Source organism: Mobula hypostoma, chromosome 4 (genome assembly GCF_963921235.1).
Source record: "Mobula hypostoma chromosome 4, sMobHyp1.1, whole genome shotgun sequence".
NCBI lineage: Eukaryota > Metazoa > Chordata > Chondrichthyes > Myliobatiformes > Myliobatidae > Mobula > Mobula hypostoma.
The window spans coordinates 195,177,958-195,194,007 of NC_086100.1; the positions used below are offsets into that span (position 1 = coordinate 195,177,958).

The 16,050-nt window shown below is 45.1% G+C and overlaps 1 protein-coding gene across 1 annotated transcript in view; it reads right to left on the minus strand.

Annotated features, from left to right (window-relative positions):
• Positions 1–16,050, minus strand: part of dok1b (docking protein 1b) — a 98,981-nt gene that overhangs the window by 4,211 nt on the left and 78,720 nt on the right. Inside the window, exon 4 of the mRNA XM_063047158.1 lies at positions 4,750–4,922. Within this exon, the coding sequence (XP_062903228.1) occupies positions 4,750–4,922 (173 nt within the window). The remainder of the gene's footprint in view (positions 1–4,749; positions 4,923–16,050) is intronic.

Consider the following 16,050-nt stretch of genomic DNA (forward strand, 5'->3'; position numbering starts at 1 on the left):
AGATGCTGCCTGGCCTTCTGAGTCCCCGCAGCATTATGCGTGTCTGTTGCTTTGACTTCTAGCATCGGCGGATTTTCTCTTGTTTGGCCATAATATTTTACACTCTGACTAACTCCCATTGACCCAAGTGACTCACTGAACCATTTCAGAATCAGTATCAAGTTTAGTATCAACGGTATAGGTTGTGAAATTTATTAACTTTGCAACAGCAAAAAAACAATTATAGTATGTACTTAAGAGTTAAATTAAATAAGTAATGCAAAATAAAGTAGTGAGGTAGTGTTCATGGGTTCAATGTCCATTCAGAAATCAGATGGGAGAGGGGAAGGAGCTGTTCCTGAATCACTGAGTGTGTGCCTTCAGGCTTCTGAACCTCCTTCCTGATGGTAACAGTGAGAAGATGGCATGTCCAGGTGACAGACACTGCCTTTTTGAAGCACCGCTCTTTGAAGATATCTTGGATACCATGTTGGCCCGACATTTCACTGATTAAAGGCCTGTCCCCTTGCGGGGTCTGATTGGAACCACTAACCATAGGTATAATTGTTCAGAGATTAAAAATGGGGAGGCTTCTTTGCCCAGCAAGCTGTTCGAATGTGGAACTTATAACCAGAAGGAGAAGTGAGAATGAATAGAAGTATTTCAGGTGAACACAGTTAGGCATAAAGATGGGCTGAATGGCCTCTTTCTGTGCTGTGAATCATGCTTAACTGTGTGAAGAGAAACTTGGAGCAAGATGCCCAAAGGGAAGTGGGGCAGAACTTTGACATACAACACAACTGCAGCGACAAACTGCGGAACAAAGAGTCTCTGAACTGAATATCCTCTGGTTTGCCACTTCCTCCCATGCAGCGTTCTTCAATCACACGGGGTCGGAAAGTGCATCAAGTGACAGCGTAACAAAGGACACCCTCCCTTGCGCCTTGCAGTGGAAATAAAATGTGCAGTTGTTGCAGTTTGACTAGGAGGAACTAAGTTATGTACAGTTGTTCAAACAAGTAACTGCAGTAAAATTATATCAAAATGCACCCAAAAAAAGGGTGAAAAGTGTGAACATGTGTTTCCTATGATATTTTGAATAGTTTCCATCGTGTGTGTGTGTGTGTGTGTGTGTGTGTATATAGGTTAGACTATTATCAGCTATCCTTTGCCATCTGGCTGATCCAAATAAGCCTCCAAGAGGACCACAACCTTGTCGTACAGTTTGGAAGCTTGTGTGCCTCAATGACCTGGAGAGCTATGCTGGCTGGAGTCAGGGCTTTATGCTTTGGCTCTTGGTAGGGTCACCCATGCCAAACAGGTCAAAGGGTTGATGCCGGACTAGGAGTGGTCCACTGGCCCTCCATGTTCGATGGTTCAGCTCAGGGTTAGCAATCCTGACTGGTCAACAAAACTGCTAAGGAAACAGCAATGAAGAACTCTTCTACACCTGAGTTTGACGGTACTCCTGAGTCCTCACCTGACCTGTATGACTGACAGCAGTGAAAGCCGAGAGGAAGCCACTGACATGATGGAGGAAGCCCTGAACACCGCCAGAGACGGAGGACGTTCACTGCTGCTCTAAACACCAGCGGCGTAACGGGAAGAAAGGGATACAAGTATCAACGAGCTAAACCTATCAGAAACGGCACGATAGCGTAGTGGTTAGTGCCATTGCTTTACAGCACCAGCAATCAGCAGTAGAGGTTTGATTCCCACCACTGTCTGTAAGGACACTCCGTCCATGATAACGAGCTTCGGTTTCCTCCCACATTCCAAGGATGTACAGGTTAGGGTTAGAAAGTTGTTGGCATGCTAAGTTGCCACTGGAAGCGAGGTGACACTTGTGGACATCCCCCAGCATTATCCTCAGGTTGTGTTGGCCAATGATGCAAATGGCACATCTCTCTGGAAGTTTCGATGTACGTCTGACAAATAAAGCTAATCTTTCAAGGGGCACGCGATCGCAGCGATCGGCCTAATGCTTTGCAGCGCCAGTGATGACCAATGGCAGTTCATTTTCCACCGCTGGAGTTTGCACGTTCTCCCTGTGACTATGTGGGTTTCCTCTGGGTGCTCTGGTTTCCTCCCACAGTCCAAAGATATACAGTTAGGGTTAGTGAATTGTAGGCATGTTATGTTGGTGTCAGAAGCATGGCAACACTTGGGGACTGCCCAGAACAATTTTCACTGATCTGATTTGACACAAACAACACATTTCACTGCATTTTCTAGGTTTCAATGTACATGTGACATATAAAAATCATTACCGCGTGACTTTAAGGAATGCTGAAGGGTCAGTAATAAAAAGAAAGCGATTTGAAGAACAGAGCAGCGGCCTGGAAGTGGGGAGAAATAAGCAAGAGTTTTATACACACAGTGAGTTTGAGAGGGAAGAAAAATCAGTCATGATTGAATGGAGGAGCAAATTCAAATGGCCTAAACCTGCTCCTATGTCTTCTTGGTTTTATGGGTTGTTGTCACCTGAAAAGGTGACAACAGATTCAAAAGGGTTTTAAGTGCTTTAATTTTGAACTAACAGGATGGCTTGTTTCAAGAACTAAAACAAATGTGATTGACTGAGGAGGCTTTTTGTGTTGTGTATCACTGGAAGACAATTTTTTAATGTAATCCTGATTGTTCAAAGTTTAAGGTAAATTTATTATCAAATTTCATGTATGTCACCATATATAAAACTGAAATTCATTTTCTTCTGGGCATTTACAACGAATACAAGAAACTATGGATTCAATGAAAGACTGCACCCAACAAGGCAGACATCTGATTATTTGGGTGACACTGGGATTTGGAATAATATCTCTCTCCCTCCCCTCCCCCCCTTCCCCCTTCTCTCTCTCTTCCCCCTCCTTCTTTCCCTCTCTCCCCCCCTCAGTTGTATATTTTTCCATTGTGAACCGAGTCAGACAGACTCAACATGGCCCCTTTTGAAAAAGAGATTGTGCGGATTGGAAGATTTGACAAAAAGCCTCTTTTCCCAGCCCTGAAGTACAGAAGCACAGAAAGAGGAAGCTACTTGATAAAGATAAACACACAGATTAGCTTTATTTTGTCACGTGTACATTAAATCAAACAGCGAAATGCGTCGTTTATGTTAACAACCAACCCAGCCCAAGGATGTGCTTCAGGAAGCCTGCACATATCGCCACACTTCCGGCACGAACATAGCATATCCACACCTCACTAGTCTTAACCTATACATCTTTGGAATGTGGGAGGAAACCAGAGTACTCAGAGGAAACCCACTTGGTAACAGGGAGAACATACAAACTCCTTACAGAAAACGTTGGCAATTGAAGCCAGAACTCTGGTGCTGCAAAGTGTTGCAATAACCACTAGGCTACAATGCCACCCACTTTCAAGCCTACGTTAGCATTCAAACACGGCCGAAACTCCACCTCTGCCCATTCCCCTTGACATAAATGTTAAATATATTCAGTGACTTAGCCTCCATCATCTTCTGCGGGGAAGGATTCTGCAAGTCCACAAGCTCAGAGCCCAGAATCGCACACTCTAGTTGGAACCTCTAATTGATTAAGGAAACTTTCTTGAACACATTTGCAAATATCTGTAGTTTCCTTTAGTTTCTTTTTTAAGTTTCTGCTAGCTGAAACGGAATAGAAAATCCTGAGTCTCATCTCGTGCAGAACATAGAACAGTACAGCACAATACAGGCCCTTCAGTTCACAATGTTATACCAACTCTTTAAACCTACTCCATGATCAATCTAACCCTTCGCTCCCACATAGCCTTCCATTTTTCTATCATCCATGTGCCTATCTGCAGTAAGAATCTCATAAATGTCCCCAATGTATCTGCCTCTGACATCCCCCCTATACTTTCTTCCAATCACCTTAAAATTAGGATCCCTGGTATTACCCATTTCCTCTCTGGTAAAAAGACGCTGCCTGTCCACTTCATCTATGCCTCTTCTCTATCAAATCACTTCCTCTCATCCTCCTCTCCAAAGAGAAAAGCCCTACCTTGATCAACCTATCCTTAAAGATCCCTGAGGAACTTTGTTACAAAGTGCTGGCTTGTCTGACTAATGACAGTCCCTCTTCAGCTGATTAGGTGCCAAGCTTTAATTCCTTCCTCAACCCACTCTTCCTCCAAGCCCGAAACCACTGTCCCACCTTTTGGTCATTTGCCCTAATGTGTCTTTGTACAATGGCTTGGTCGCATTCTATGAGGAGACTAGGGCTGTCTTGACGATGAGGAAAGGGTTCATCCATACCTAACAAATTTGTAAAGGTCTTATCAGACCAGGAGGATAGAAAAATGGAGGGCTATGGAGGGAGGACAGATTTAGATTGATCTCAGAGTTAGTTAAAAGATTGGTTGCAAGACCGTAAGATACAGGAGCAGATTTAGGCCATTTGGCCTACTGGGCCTGCTCCGCCATTTCATCATGGCTGATCCATTTTCCCTCTTAGACTCGATCTCCTGCCTTCTCCCCATATTCCTTCATGCCCTGACTAATCAAGAATCTGTCAACCTCTACCTTAAATACACCCAGTCCCAAAGAAGGGTCTCGGCCCGAAACATCAACTGTTCATTTCTGTGGAAGCTGCATGACCTGCTGAGTTCCTTCAGCATTTTGTATGTGTTTCTTTAATCAGCGCCCTGACTGATGAAGGCCAGCATGTCAGCTGCATTCTCCTCCACCTGTGACACCGGGTCTGCACCGTGCTAAACCGTTCCATGTTCTGCACACACAACTGGAGGCTCCCCGAACACACCCTAGGTTACCTTATCACGACCGTAGCGACGCATTAGCTTGTACGGCCAGTTGAAGAGAACTTCATTGGTTTTGGTGTCTTTCAGCAGCAGACTCTCTTTGTCGGCTTTGAGAATGTAGGTGCCATGGAGGTTACACCTCTCCGCTGCTTCGGTCTTCTGCACGTTCACCCAGAACTCGTTCACTGTGCAAGAAGGAGAAGAAGACACAGTGCTGTTTAGTCAGCTGAAGTACTGCAAAGATAGCGGAGAGGAGACGCCGCAGTGCTATAGTCATTAGCTTGACACTATCACAGCAAAGGGGCACCGGAGCTTGGAGTTACATTCCAGTGCCACCTGTAAGGAGTTTGTATGTTCTCCCACGTGGGATTCCTCTAAGTGCTCTGGTTTCCTCCCATAGTCCAAAGACTTTACCCAGTTAGTAGGTTAATTGGTCATTGTAAATTGTCCCGTGATCAGGATAGGGTTAACTAGGTGGGTTGCCGGGCAGCGCGGCTTGTTTGGCCTGAAGGGCATGTTCCATACTGAGTCTCTAAATAAATGAACGAACAAACAAACAAGCAAATAAATTAGATAAATAAATAAATAAAAGGAGTTATAAATGTTTAAGAGCAAAAGGACGTACGCAACAGCAAATTCTGACAAACTTCTAGAGGTGCACAGTGGAGATCATCCTGGCTGGTTACATTCAGCATGGTATAGTAACACCAATACTGGAATGAAAGAGTCTGCAGAAAATGGTGGGTACGGCCCAGTCTATCACAGGCAAAACCCTCCTGATCACTGAGCACATCTACAAACTGCGCTGTCGCAGGGAAGCAGCATGCACCATCAAGGACCAACATACTCTCTTCTCGCTACCACCATCGGGCAGGAGGTACAGGAACCTTGGGCCCCACATGACCGGGTTCAGAAACAGTTATTACCCTACAACCATCAGGCCCCTGAACCGATGTGGACTAAACCCAGGTCACTGGGACTTTAATAGTGTTACACTAACCACTACGCTTTAGTCAGAAGAAGAAAAATATAGCTATGAAAATAAGATGGTCAATAGTAAATCTAGACCATAAGAAATAAGAGCAGAATTAGGCCATTCAGCCCATCGAGACTGCTCCACCATTTCATCATGGCTGATCCATTTCCCTCTCTGCCCCAATCTGCCTTCTCCCCGTACCCCTTCATGCCCTGAGTAATCAAGAACCTATCAAATTCTACCTTAAAAATACTTGACTTGGCATCCACAGCTGCCTGTGGCAACAAATTCCACAGAATCACCACTCTGGCTCAAGAAATTCCTCTTCATCTCTGTTCTAAAAGGATATACCTCTGTTCTGAGGCTCTGTCCTTTGGTCTTAGATTCCCTCACTACAGGAAACATCCTCTCCACATCTACTCTATCAAGGCTGTTCAACATTCGTTAGTTTTCAATATGATTCCCCCTCCCTCATTCTTCTGCATTCCAGTGAGTACAGACCCAGAACTATCAAATGATTCTCACATGACAAGCTGTTCGATCCCAGAACCATTTTCGTGAACCTCCTTTGAACCCTCTCCAATGTCAGCACATCGTTTCTGAGATAGGGGGCCCAAAGCAGCTCACAATACTCCAAGTGAGGCCTCACAAAGTCTCAGCATTACATATTCTAGTCCTAGTTATACAGCACAGGGACAAGCCCTTCGGCTCAACTCGTCTACGCCAATCGTGTTGTCCAGCCAGCTCGTCCCATCTGTCCACATTTGACCCCAAACCCTCTAAAACATTTACTTACTTAAGAGACTTTTAAATGTTGCTAAAGTGCTACTATTTCACATCCCAAACACGCACCAATCTTTTAAATGTCTTGCCTCTGATTTTAAACTTATCCCCTCTGTGATTAGTATCCCCTCCCTGGGGAAAATATGATGTGCTTTCACCCTGTCTATGCATGTCATAATCTTATATATCTCTACCAGGTCACTTGCCCATCATCTACACACACGACTGCGTGGCTAGGCACAGCTCAAATGCCATATACAAATTTGCTGATAACACAACTGTTGTTGACAGAGCTTCACGCGGTGATAAGAAGGCGTACAGGAGTGAGATAGGTCCGCTGGTTGAGTTGTGTCACAGAAACAACATTGCACTCAACATCAGCGCGACGACAGAATTGACTGTGGACTTCAGAGAGGGTAAGACATGTGAAGACCTTACTATGGGGGGGGGGGGGAGGACAGATTTAGATTGATCTCAGAGTTAGTTAAAAGATTGGCTGTAAGACCGTAAGATAGTGGGGTACTGCAAGGCTCGGTGCTGGGGCCGCAGCTATTTACAATATACATTAATGATTTAGATGAAGGGATTAAAAGTAACATTAGCAAATTTGCAGATGGCACAAAGCTGGGTGGCAGTGTGAAATATGAGGAGGATGTTATGAGAATGCAGGGTGACTTGGACAGGCTGGGTGAGTGAGCAGATGCAGTTTAATGTGGATAAATGTGAGGTTATCCACTTTGGTGACAAGAACAGGAAGGCAGATTACTATCTGAATGATGTCAAATTAGGAAAAGGGGAAGTACAACGAGATCTAGGTGTCCTTGTACATCAGTCACTGAAAGTAAGCATGCAGGTACAGCAGGCAGTGAAGAAAGCTAATGGCATGCTGGCCTTCATAACAAGGGGAATTGAGTATAGGAGCAAAGATGTCCTTCTGCAGTTGTACAGGGCCCTGGTGAGACCACACCTGGAATATTGTGCACAGTTTTGGTCTCCAAATTTGAGGAAGGATATTCTTGCTATTGAGGGAGTGCAGCGTAGGTTCACGAGGTTAATTCCCGGGATGGTGGGACTGTCATATGTTGAAAGATTGGAGCGACTGGGGTTGTATACACTAGAATTTAGAAGGATGAGAGGGGATCTGATTGAAACATATAAGATTATTAAGGGATTGGACACGCTAGAGGCAGGAAACATGTTCCCGACGTTGGGGGAGTCCAGAACCAGAGGCCACAGTTTGACAATAAGGAGTAGGCCATTTAGAACGGAGTTAAGGAAAAACTTTTTCACACAGAGGGTTGTGGTTCTGTGGAATGCTCTGCCCCAGAAGGCAGTGGAGGCCAATTCTCTGGACTCTTTCAAGATAGAGTTAGATAGAGCTCTTAAAGATAGCGGAGTGAAGGGATATGGGGAGAAGGCAGGAAAAGGTTACTGATTGTGGATGATCAGCCATGATCACAGTGAATGGTGGTGCTGGCTCGAAGGGCTGAATGGCCTACTCCTGCACCTATTGTCTAAGATACAGGAGCAGATTTAGGCCATTTGTCCGACTGAGCCTGCTCTGCCATTTCATCATGGCTGATCCATTTTGCTGCTTAGAATCAATTTCCTGCCTTCTCCCTGTATCCCTTCATGCCCTGACTAATCAAGAATCTGTCAACCTCTACCTTAAGTACACCCAGTCCTTATCAAGGAATCAGAGCTGGAAAGAGTGAGCAATTTCAAGTTCCTGGGTGTCGACATCTCCGAGGATCTATTCTGGGCCCAACACAGCGATGCAGTTGCAAAGAAGGCGTGGCAGCAGCTATATTTCATTGGAGTGTGAGAATATTTAGTATGTCACCCAATTCACTCACAAATTTCTACAGATGTACCATGGAGAACATGTAACTGGCTGCATCACCACCTAGTATGGGGGGAGAGGGGGGAGATACAATGCACAGGGTGGGACGAAGCTGCAGAGAGTTGTAAACTCATTCAGCTCAGTCATAGGCACTAGCCTCCCCAGCGTATCGGGCATCCTCAAGGAGCAATCCCACAAAAAGACACAAAAAATATATATAAATATATAAAAATACGCACACTTACTATAATTCAGTTTTTATTATGTATTCCAATGTACTGCTTCTGCAGAACAACAAATTTCACAACGATAGTCGGTCATATTAAACCTGATTCTGATTCCACATTGGATGGTTGTCCGTCGTGTCCAACAATGACAGGAAACCTGTGCAGGACTGGGAAAGCTGTTGCACTGGGACAGTTCCACTCTCAACTTCAGAAGTCTGAATACAGCGGTAAGAACAATCACCACAAATTGGGGTTCTCCTTGGTTTCAACGGATGACCCTGACTTCTCCTGTGCTTTTCATTCTCCACGTAGTATTGCAGCACCGCGTTCCTGGCCACTGGATCTCACTGGTGGTCTCATCTGCCCAGTCCCCAGAGCTGACTTCACATGCTGGGACAGGCATGATCACCTCCAACCCCTGGTCAGATCAGCCCTTGGTCGCCTATGGTTTGCCTACCAGGAGCACACTGGAGTCGGCAATGCTGTCATCTACCTGCTGAACAGAGCCTACTCCCATTTGGATAAGCAGGGAAGCTCTGTGAGGATCACATTTATTTGATCTCTCCAAGTGCCATACAGCTCTCATTGCTGGGGGAAAAGCTCCATTCAATGCAGGTTGGCAAGTCCATTGTACCCTGGATAATGGACTACCTGACTGGCACAGTTTGTGCGGCTTCATAGCTGTGTATAAGAAGCACTGAGGCCCCACAGGGGACTGTATTGGCTCCCATCCTGCTTACCCTATATACCTCGAACTTTAGATACAACACTGAGTCAGGTCATCTGCAGAAATTCTCTGATGACTCAGCAATAGTTGGGTGTATAAAGGGAGGATGGGAAGGGAGGATGAATACAGAGCCCTGGTGGAGGACTTTGTCAAATGGTGCAAGCTGAATCATCTGCAGCTCAACATCAGTAAAACAAAGGAGATGGTGATGGACTTTAGGAAGACTAAGCCTACACTGCTCCCTGTTACAATTGATGGTGAGCACTCGGATGAGGTGAGGACCTACAAGTACCTGGGGGTACACCTGGATGACAGACTTGAGTGGAGCACCAACACGGAAGCTGTGTACAAGGAGGATCAGAGTTGCCTCTGCTTCCTGAGCAGGCTGAGGTCCTTCAGGGTATGCAGGCCTCTCCTTCACATATTCTACCAGTCTGCTGTCGCCAGCACAGTCTTCTATGCAGTGGTGTGCTGGGGCAATGGCATCAACATGGGTGATGCCAACAGGCTCAATAAACTGATTAGAAAGATTGGCTCTGTTATAGGAGTCAAACTGGACACACTGGAGGCTGTGGTAGGACCTCTCGGAAAATCCCGGCAATTCTGGACAATGTTTCTCACCCTCTGCATGCCACCTTGGCTGAACAGAGGAGCACTTTTGGTAATAGACTAAGACAACTCTGCTGCTCCAAGGAGCGCTATATGAGGGCATTCTTGCCCTCAGTCATTAAACTCTGTAATGAGTCAACCTATAACTGAGGAAGTGATGACATCCTCCTGCTAGACTGTTTGAGATAACTTTTTTTTAATTCTTTCTTACTTCTTTTCTAATATTTGTATATCTGTGCACTTGTGATGCTACTGTGACGCTGTAATTTCTTTTGGGATCAATAAAGTATATCAATATATCTAAATCCTTCCAGTCCCCGCAACTTTATGTGCTTTTCCAAAAGCCTCTTGAACACCACTTAAGTCCTGGCAGCCTGTTCTAGGGAATAAAATACTTTTTACGCAACCTCGCCTTGTAACTCAGACCACACCCCCCGCAGAGAACATAAAGCTCTTACCCCAGTGGGCATGGCTGAGCCAAATTGGATAGAGATGCTGACAACACGCTGGAGGAACTCAGCAGGTCGGGCAGCATCCGTGGAAACGATGAGTCGACGTTTCGGGCCGGAACCCTTCGTCAGGACTGTAGGGGGAAGGGGCAAAGGCCCTATATGAGGACCGTCACCAGCTGGGACATAACCTCTTCTCATTGCTACCCGTGGGAAAAAGGTACAGGAGCCTGAAGATCCACCCTCAGCATTCGAGGAAGAACTTCTTCCCTCCACTGTCAGATTTCTGAACGGTCCATGAACCCATTATTAATCTCATTTTTTTCACTATGTACTTATTGTGTTTGATACTGAGGGATAGTGCAGAGCACACCAAGATGTCAGCATGCCAGATATTCATCCGAACTTTACTGATAACCCTGCTTGTACTGTATGTGAACTCCTCCCTTGTGGGAGTGGTGAACTGAGTGACATAGGAACAACAATATTAACTACCTTTACACCTATTTTGTAATTTATAATCATTTTTCTGTGTTGGCGCGTGGCCAAGTAGTTAAGGCACTCGTCTAGTGATTTGAGAGTCCCTAGTTCGAGCCTTGGCTGAAGCAGCATGTGTGTCCTTGAGCAAGGCACTTAATCACACATTGCTCTGCGATGACACTGGTGCTAAGCTGTATGGGTCCTAATGCCCTTCCCTTGGACAACATCAGTGGCGTGGTGAGGGGAGACTTGCAGCATGGGCAACTGCCGGTCTTTCATACAACCTTGCCCAGGCCTGCGCCCTGGAAACATTCCAAGGCGCAAATCCATGATCTCATGAGACCAACGGATGTCTATAATCATTTCTCTATCTTTGATGCAAAACAAAAAAAAAAATCACATCACATAATTGAAAAGGTTAGGGCTTTATTCCTTGGAACATAAAGGATTGAGAGGAGATTTGATGGAGGTGTACAAAATTATGAGGGGTATAAGTAGGGTACATGCAAGTAGGCATTGAGTGGGACTACAACCAGAGGTCATGGGCTAAGTCTGTAAAGTGGGAAGTTTAAGGGAAACTTCGTCACTCAGAGGGTCATGAGACTGTGGCATGAGCTGCCAGCACAAGTGGTGCACGTGAGCTCGATTTCAACATTTAAGAGAAGTTTGGATGGGTATGTGGATGGTTGGGGTATGGAGGACAATGGTTTCAGTGCAGTTCGATGGGAGTTGGCACACAGTGGATGGGCTGAAGGGCCTGTTTCCATGCTGTACTTTTCTATGGCTCTATAGGTCAGTGATAATAAACTTGATTCTGATTCTTTTCTGAATAGAGGTTACTATGAAAATGAGCCCATGAACACCACCTCACTATTTCTGCTGTATTTTTGCTATACTTATTTATTTTTTAAAATATATTTTTATGATCATTTATAGCATATTTTAGGAATTGCACTGTACTGTTGCCACAAAACAACAACCTGATTTTGATTCTGTGCAAAAAATCTACCTCTGACTCACCTGCCCCCTATACTTTCCTCCAAACTCCTCAAAATAATGCCCCCTTGTGTTAGCCACTTCGCCCAGGGAAAAAGTCTCTGGCTGACCACTTGATCTAGGCCTCTTATTCGCTTCTCCCCCTCTGCTATCAGATTTCTGAACAGTCCCTGTACCCATTGTTACTCCTTTTTCACTTATTTTTGTCATTTCTAGTTATTTTTATATCTTTGCACTGTATTGCTGCTGCAAGACAAACTTCAGCGACAATAAATCTTTAGGCACATGGATGAAAGAAGAATGGAGGCCACGTGGGAGGGAAGGGTTAGATTGATCTCAGAATAGGTTAAAAGGTTGGCACAACATCGTGGGCCCACAGCGTGTTAAACCTGATTCTAATTCTGAGTACAGTTTAGCTGAAGAAAGGGTGTGGCAAGCTCTTCATGTAGCAGACGCATGCATGGACCTGTGCTTTAAATGCTCTGAACTGGAACTGTTTCAGACACGCGAACACAGTAGCCCAACACAATATCGCTCCGTGCCTGCTTTGGGCATATTTAGGCTGGACACGTTCTAGCAACTGGAATGACAGCAAAGCACGGTAACACACCCAGAACGCTGGAGAGACTCAGCAGGTCAGGCAGCGTCTATGGAGGGGAATAAACCCAGTTGACGTTTTGGGTCGAGATGCTTCATCAGAGCTGGAAAGGAAGAGGGAAGAAGCCAGCAAGTGTGGGATGAGTTTTATAACTGAATAAAACACACAGCATACTGGTTCAGTAAATAATTAGAAAACCAATTGGAATATTGGCCTTTATTGCAAGAGGGTAAAATATAAAAATAAAGATATTGTTATGAACCTAATGGGTTTTGGTGGTGCTGAATCTTTATTAAACATAGCTTATTGTCCCATAAATCCTATTGTATTTCTTTATTTTCCAGTGAATGACTACAAAAAATGAATTATCACGGTAGTATACTGCAACATAAATGTACTTTGATAGTAAATTTATTTTGACTTTGACTACAAGTTTAGCTTGATTAATGGCTTAATATACAAACTTTGGAGACAGTTCAGAGAATGGTGTTTCCAAGTACGAAAGGTTTTTTTCTTCCCCCCACAATTTTAAGCAATACTTCGGAGTTGAGAAGAATGAGAGGTGATATATTGAGATAGATGGCTCGTGAGGGGGGAGGATTGGGTCAATTCAGGTTCACTTATTTATCAGACACACATCCAAGGGTCACCACACATGTCATACGCACCATGTTCAGCAGATCAACACAGAACACAACAAGCAACTAAATAAGCCCCATCCTTTTCTGTGACTGTGCCTACCACTGATGCAAACAACATAACGTCAAAGTAATTTTATTATCAAAGTACATATATATATTAACAAATACTACCCTGAGATTCATTTTCTTATGGGCATTCACAGGAAAAGTAAAGAAATCCAATAGAATTTACAAAAACCTATACATACACAAAGACAGATAACAAATGTTCAAAAAGTGGCAAAATGTGCAAATGAAAAATAAAACTATGAACATAAGTTGTTAAGAGTTCTTGAAAGTGAGTCAGTAGGTTGTGCAATCAGCTCAGTTGTTGAGGCGAGTGAAGTTATCCACACAGGTTCAGGAGCCTGAAGGTTACAGGGTATAACTGTTCCTGAACCTGGAGATGTGGGACCTGAGGCTTCCACACCACCTTCCCAATGGCAGCAGCGAGAAGAGAGCATGGCCTGGATGATGAGGCTCCTTGATGATGGATGCTGATTTCTTGTGGCAGACTCAGTGTTAATGAGCTCAACGGTGGTCCCTCATGATTTTACCCACCTCTCTAATATCACCTCTCAGTCTCCGACGCTTCAATGGATAAAGTCGTATCCTGCTGAATCCATCTCTGTAACTCACTCCCTGTAATCCTCATAACAAATCCTCTCTGCACATGGAGTACCCAGAATGGTACTTAAATCCAGTGCCTTCAGAGCTGTCTCTGGCTCTGTACAGGCTTGCTACTGCTACCAGCAAAGAGTTGCATTTATCAAGTGCCACGTGCATAGTACTGAGAATATCTTAAAGCTGAATACTTTATTCCCCTTGCAGGCACACTCTATAATGTAGGTTACACAAAGGCTACTTTTCACACAGCAAGATCCCAAAACAGATCACCACCCCCCCCCCCACCCATCATGACTACAAAAGTATATTAGGTACTGGTCCACCATACCACAGAGAACTCTCTTACCCTTTCTTAAAGTGACGCTCGAAGATCTTTACACTTCTACCAGAAAGGTCAGGCAGAACCTCAGTTTAACATCTCATCCCCAAAATTATACAATTACAGCTCTAAACTGTGCAGACTCCAGCAACATTGCGTTCCCCCCCCCCCCGCCCACCCCAGAACATGATTGGTGAATCAGCCTGGACAGGAACCTATAGGTGGCAATTCTTGGGATGAGAGCAACGGGCACTGTGCCAGCACTGAGGGCATTTGAATGCAGCACAAGAGGGTTCAGCTGTGTTTCAGTTGGCAGCCTGCTCAACCCTGAGGTGTTCGTCAAGCTGACAACTCAAGCGTGCGACTCTATTAATAGACAGGGCACTACTAAATATTAACACACATTTTCCTGTCTACACTAGAAACATAATGTTCTGGTTGGCAGTCAATACACCAACCGATTCGAGATCTTCAACACAATCTGCCCCAATGCAGGTAATCAGTGCTTGTAACTGACGTTTCTCGCAGAGTTCAGGCATGTTGGGGCTGAGTCGGAAAGCCATACAGCATGGTAGCAGGCCCTGTGGCCTACTCGGTCCATGCCAACCGAGATCCCCATCTAAGCCAGTCTCTTTCTCTTCTTTTTTTGGCGTGTGCCTGCGTGCGTGCGAGTCTGTGCGTGCATCTGTGCATGTCCGTGCGTGCATCCGTGATGATGTCTTTTTCATGGCTTTTACAAGGCGGGGAGCGAGAGAGAGAGACTGTGTGGTACATCACTCCTCACACAGACATTTTCACAGTACTTTCCCTTTATCTTACAAGGTCAAGTTGTGATCCTGACACTCAACCCGGCACAAATGGAAAGCGCACTCGGGGGGTGAACCCGACTAGTTTCGAACTCGAGAACCTCTGCTCCCGGGTCCGGCGCCGATGTGGTTGTGCCACCAGCCAGCCCCAGCTAAGCCAGTCTCATTTGCCAGTGTTTGACCCATACCCATCTGAAACTTTCTTATCCTTGTACAGTACTGTGGAAAAGTCTTAGGCATATATATGCAGCTAAGACTTTTGCACAGTACTGCAGTAATTTTATGTATTGCACTGTACTGCTGCTGCAAAAAAACAAACAAATTTCATGACCCATGTGAGTGATGATAAACCTGATTCTGACATGGGTCTCTATTGTGGGTTGAGAGTGGGAAGGGGACTGGGAGAGGGGGATCATGTTTAGGAAAAGGGGAAGGGTGAGGAGGAGGGAGTGGGAAGCACCAGAGAGATTCTGTAATGATCAATATACCAATTGTTTGGAATCAAATGGCCTTGCCTGTTGTCTCAGGGCTGGGTGTGTCTACCATGGCAAACTCTGCCCCTGGCACTCCTCCTTTGCCACCTGTCCCACACCCCTCCCACAGCGCTCCACCCTCACCATTCCCAACACCCCTTTGCTCCCGCCAGATTTATAAACTCAATCTCTGAAAAGTACAGTACTGTGCAAATGTCTTTGGCACTCTCGCTATATAGATGTGCCTAAGACTTGTCCACAGTACTGTACTTGTCCAAGTGCCCCCTAAATGCGGTTAATGTACCAGTTTCTCAGGCAGCTCTTTACATATATTGATCACCCTCTGGGTGAAAAATTTGTCCCTCAGGTTCCTGGTAAATCTCTCTCTTCTCGCCTTAAACCTATTCTTTCTGGTTTGTTCTTGATTCCCCAACCCTGGGGAATAAGAATTCAACCTATTCTCCCTCATGACTTTATACACATCAATCTCTTCAATGGAAAAGTCCTAACCTGCTCAACGCCTCGGTCACTCTGGTCCCGGCAACATCCTCGTAAATCTCCTTCACCCTCTTTCCAGTTTAATGGCATTTTTTCCTACAGCAGTGTGACCAACTCTGAACACAATATTTCAGGTGAGGCCTCACCAGCGTCTTCCATAACTGCAACATAACAAACCCAATTTCTCTACTAGTTACCCTGACTGATGAAGGCCGTGTGCCA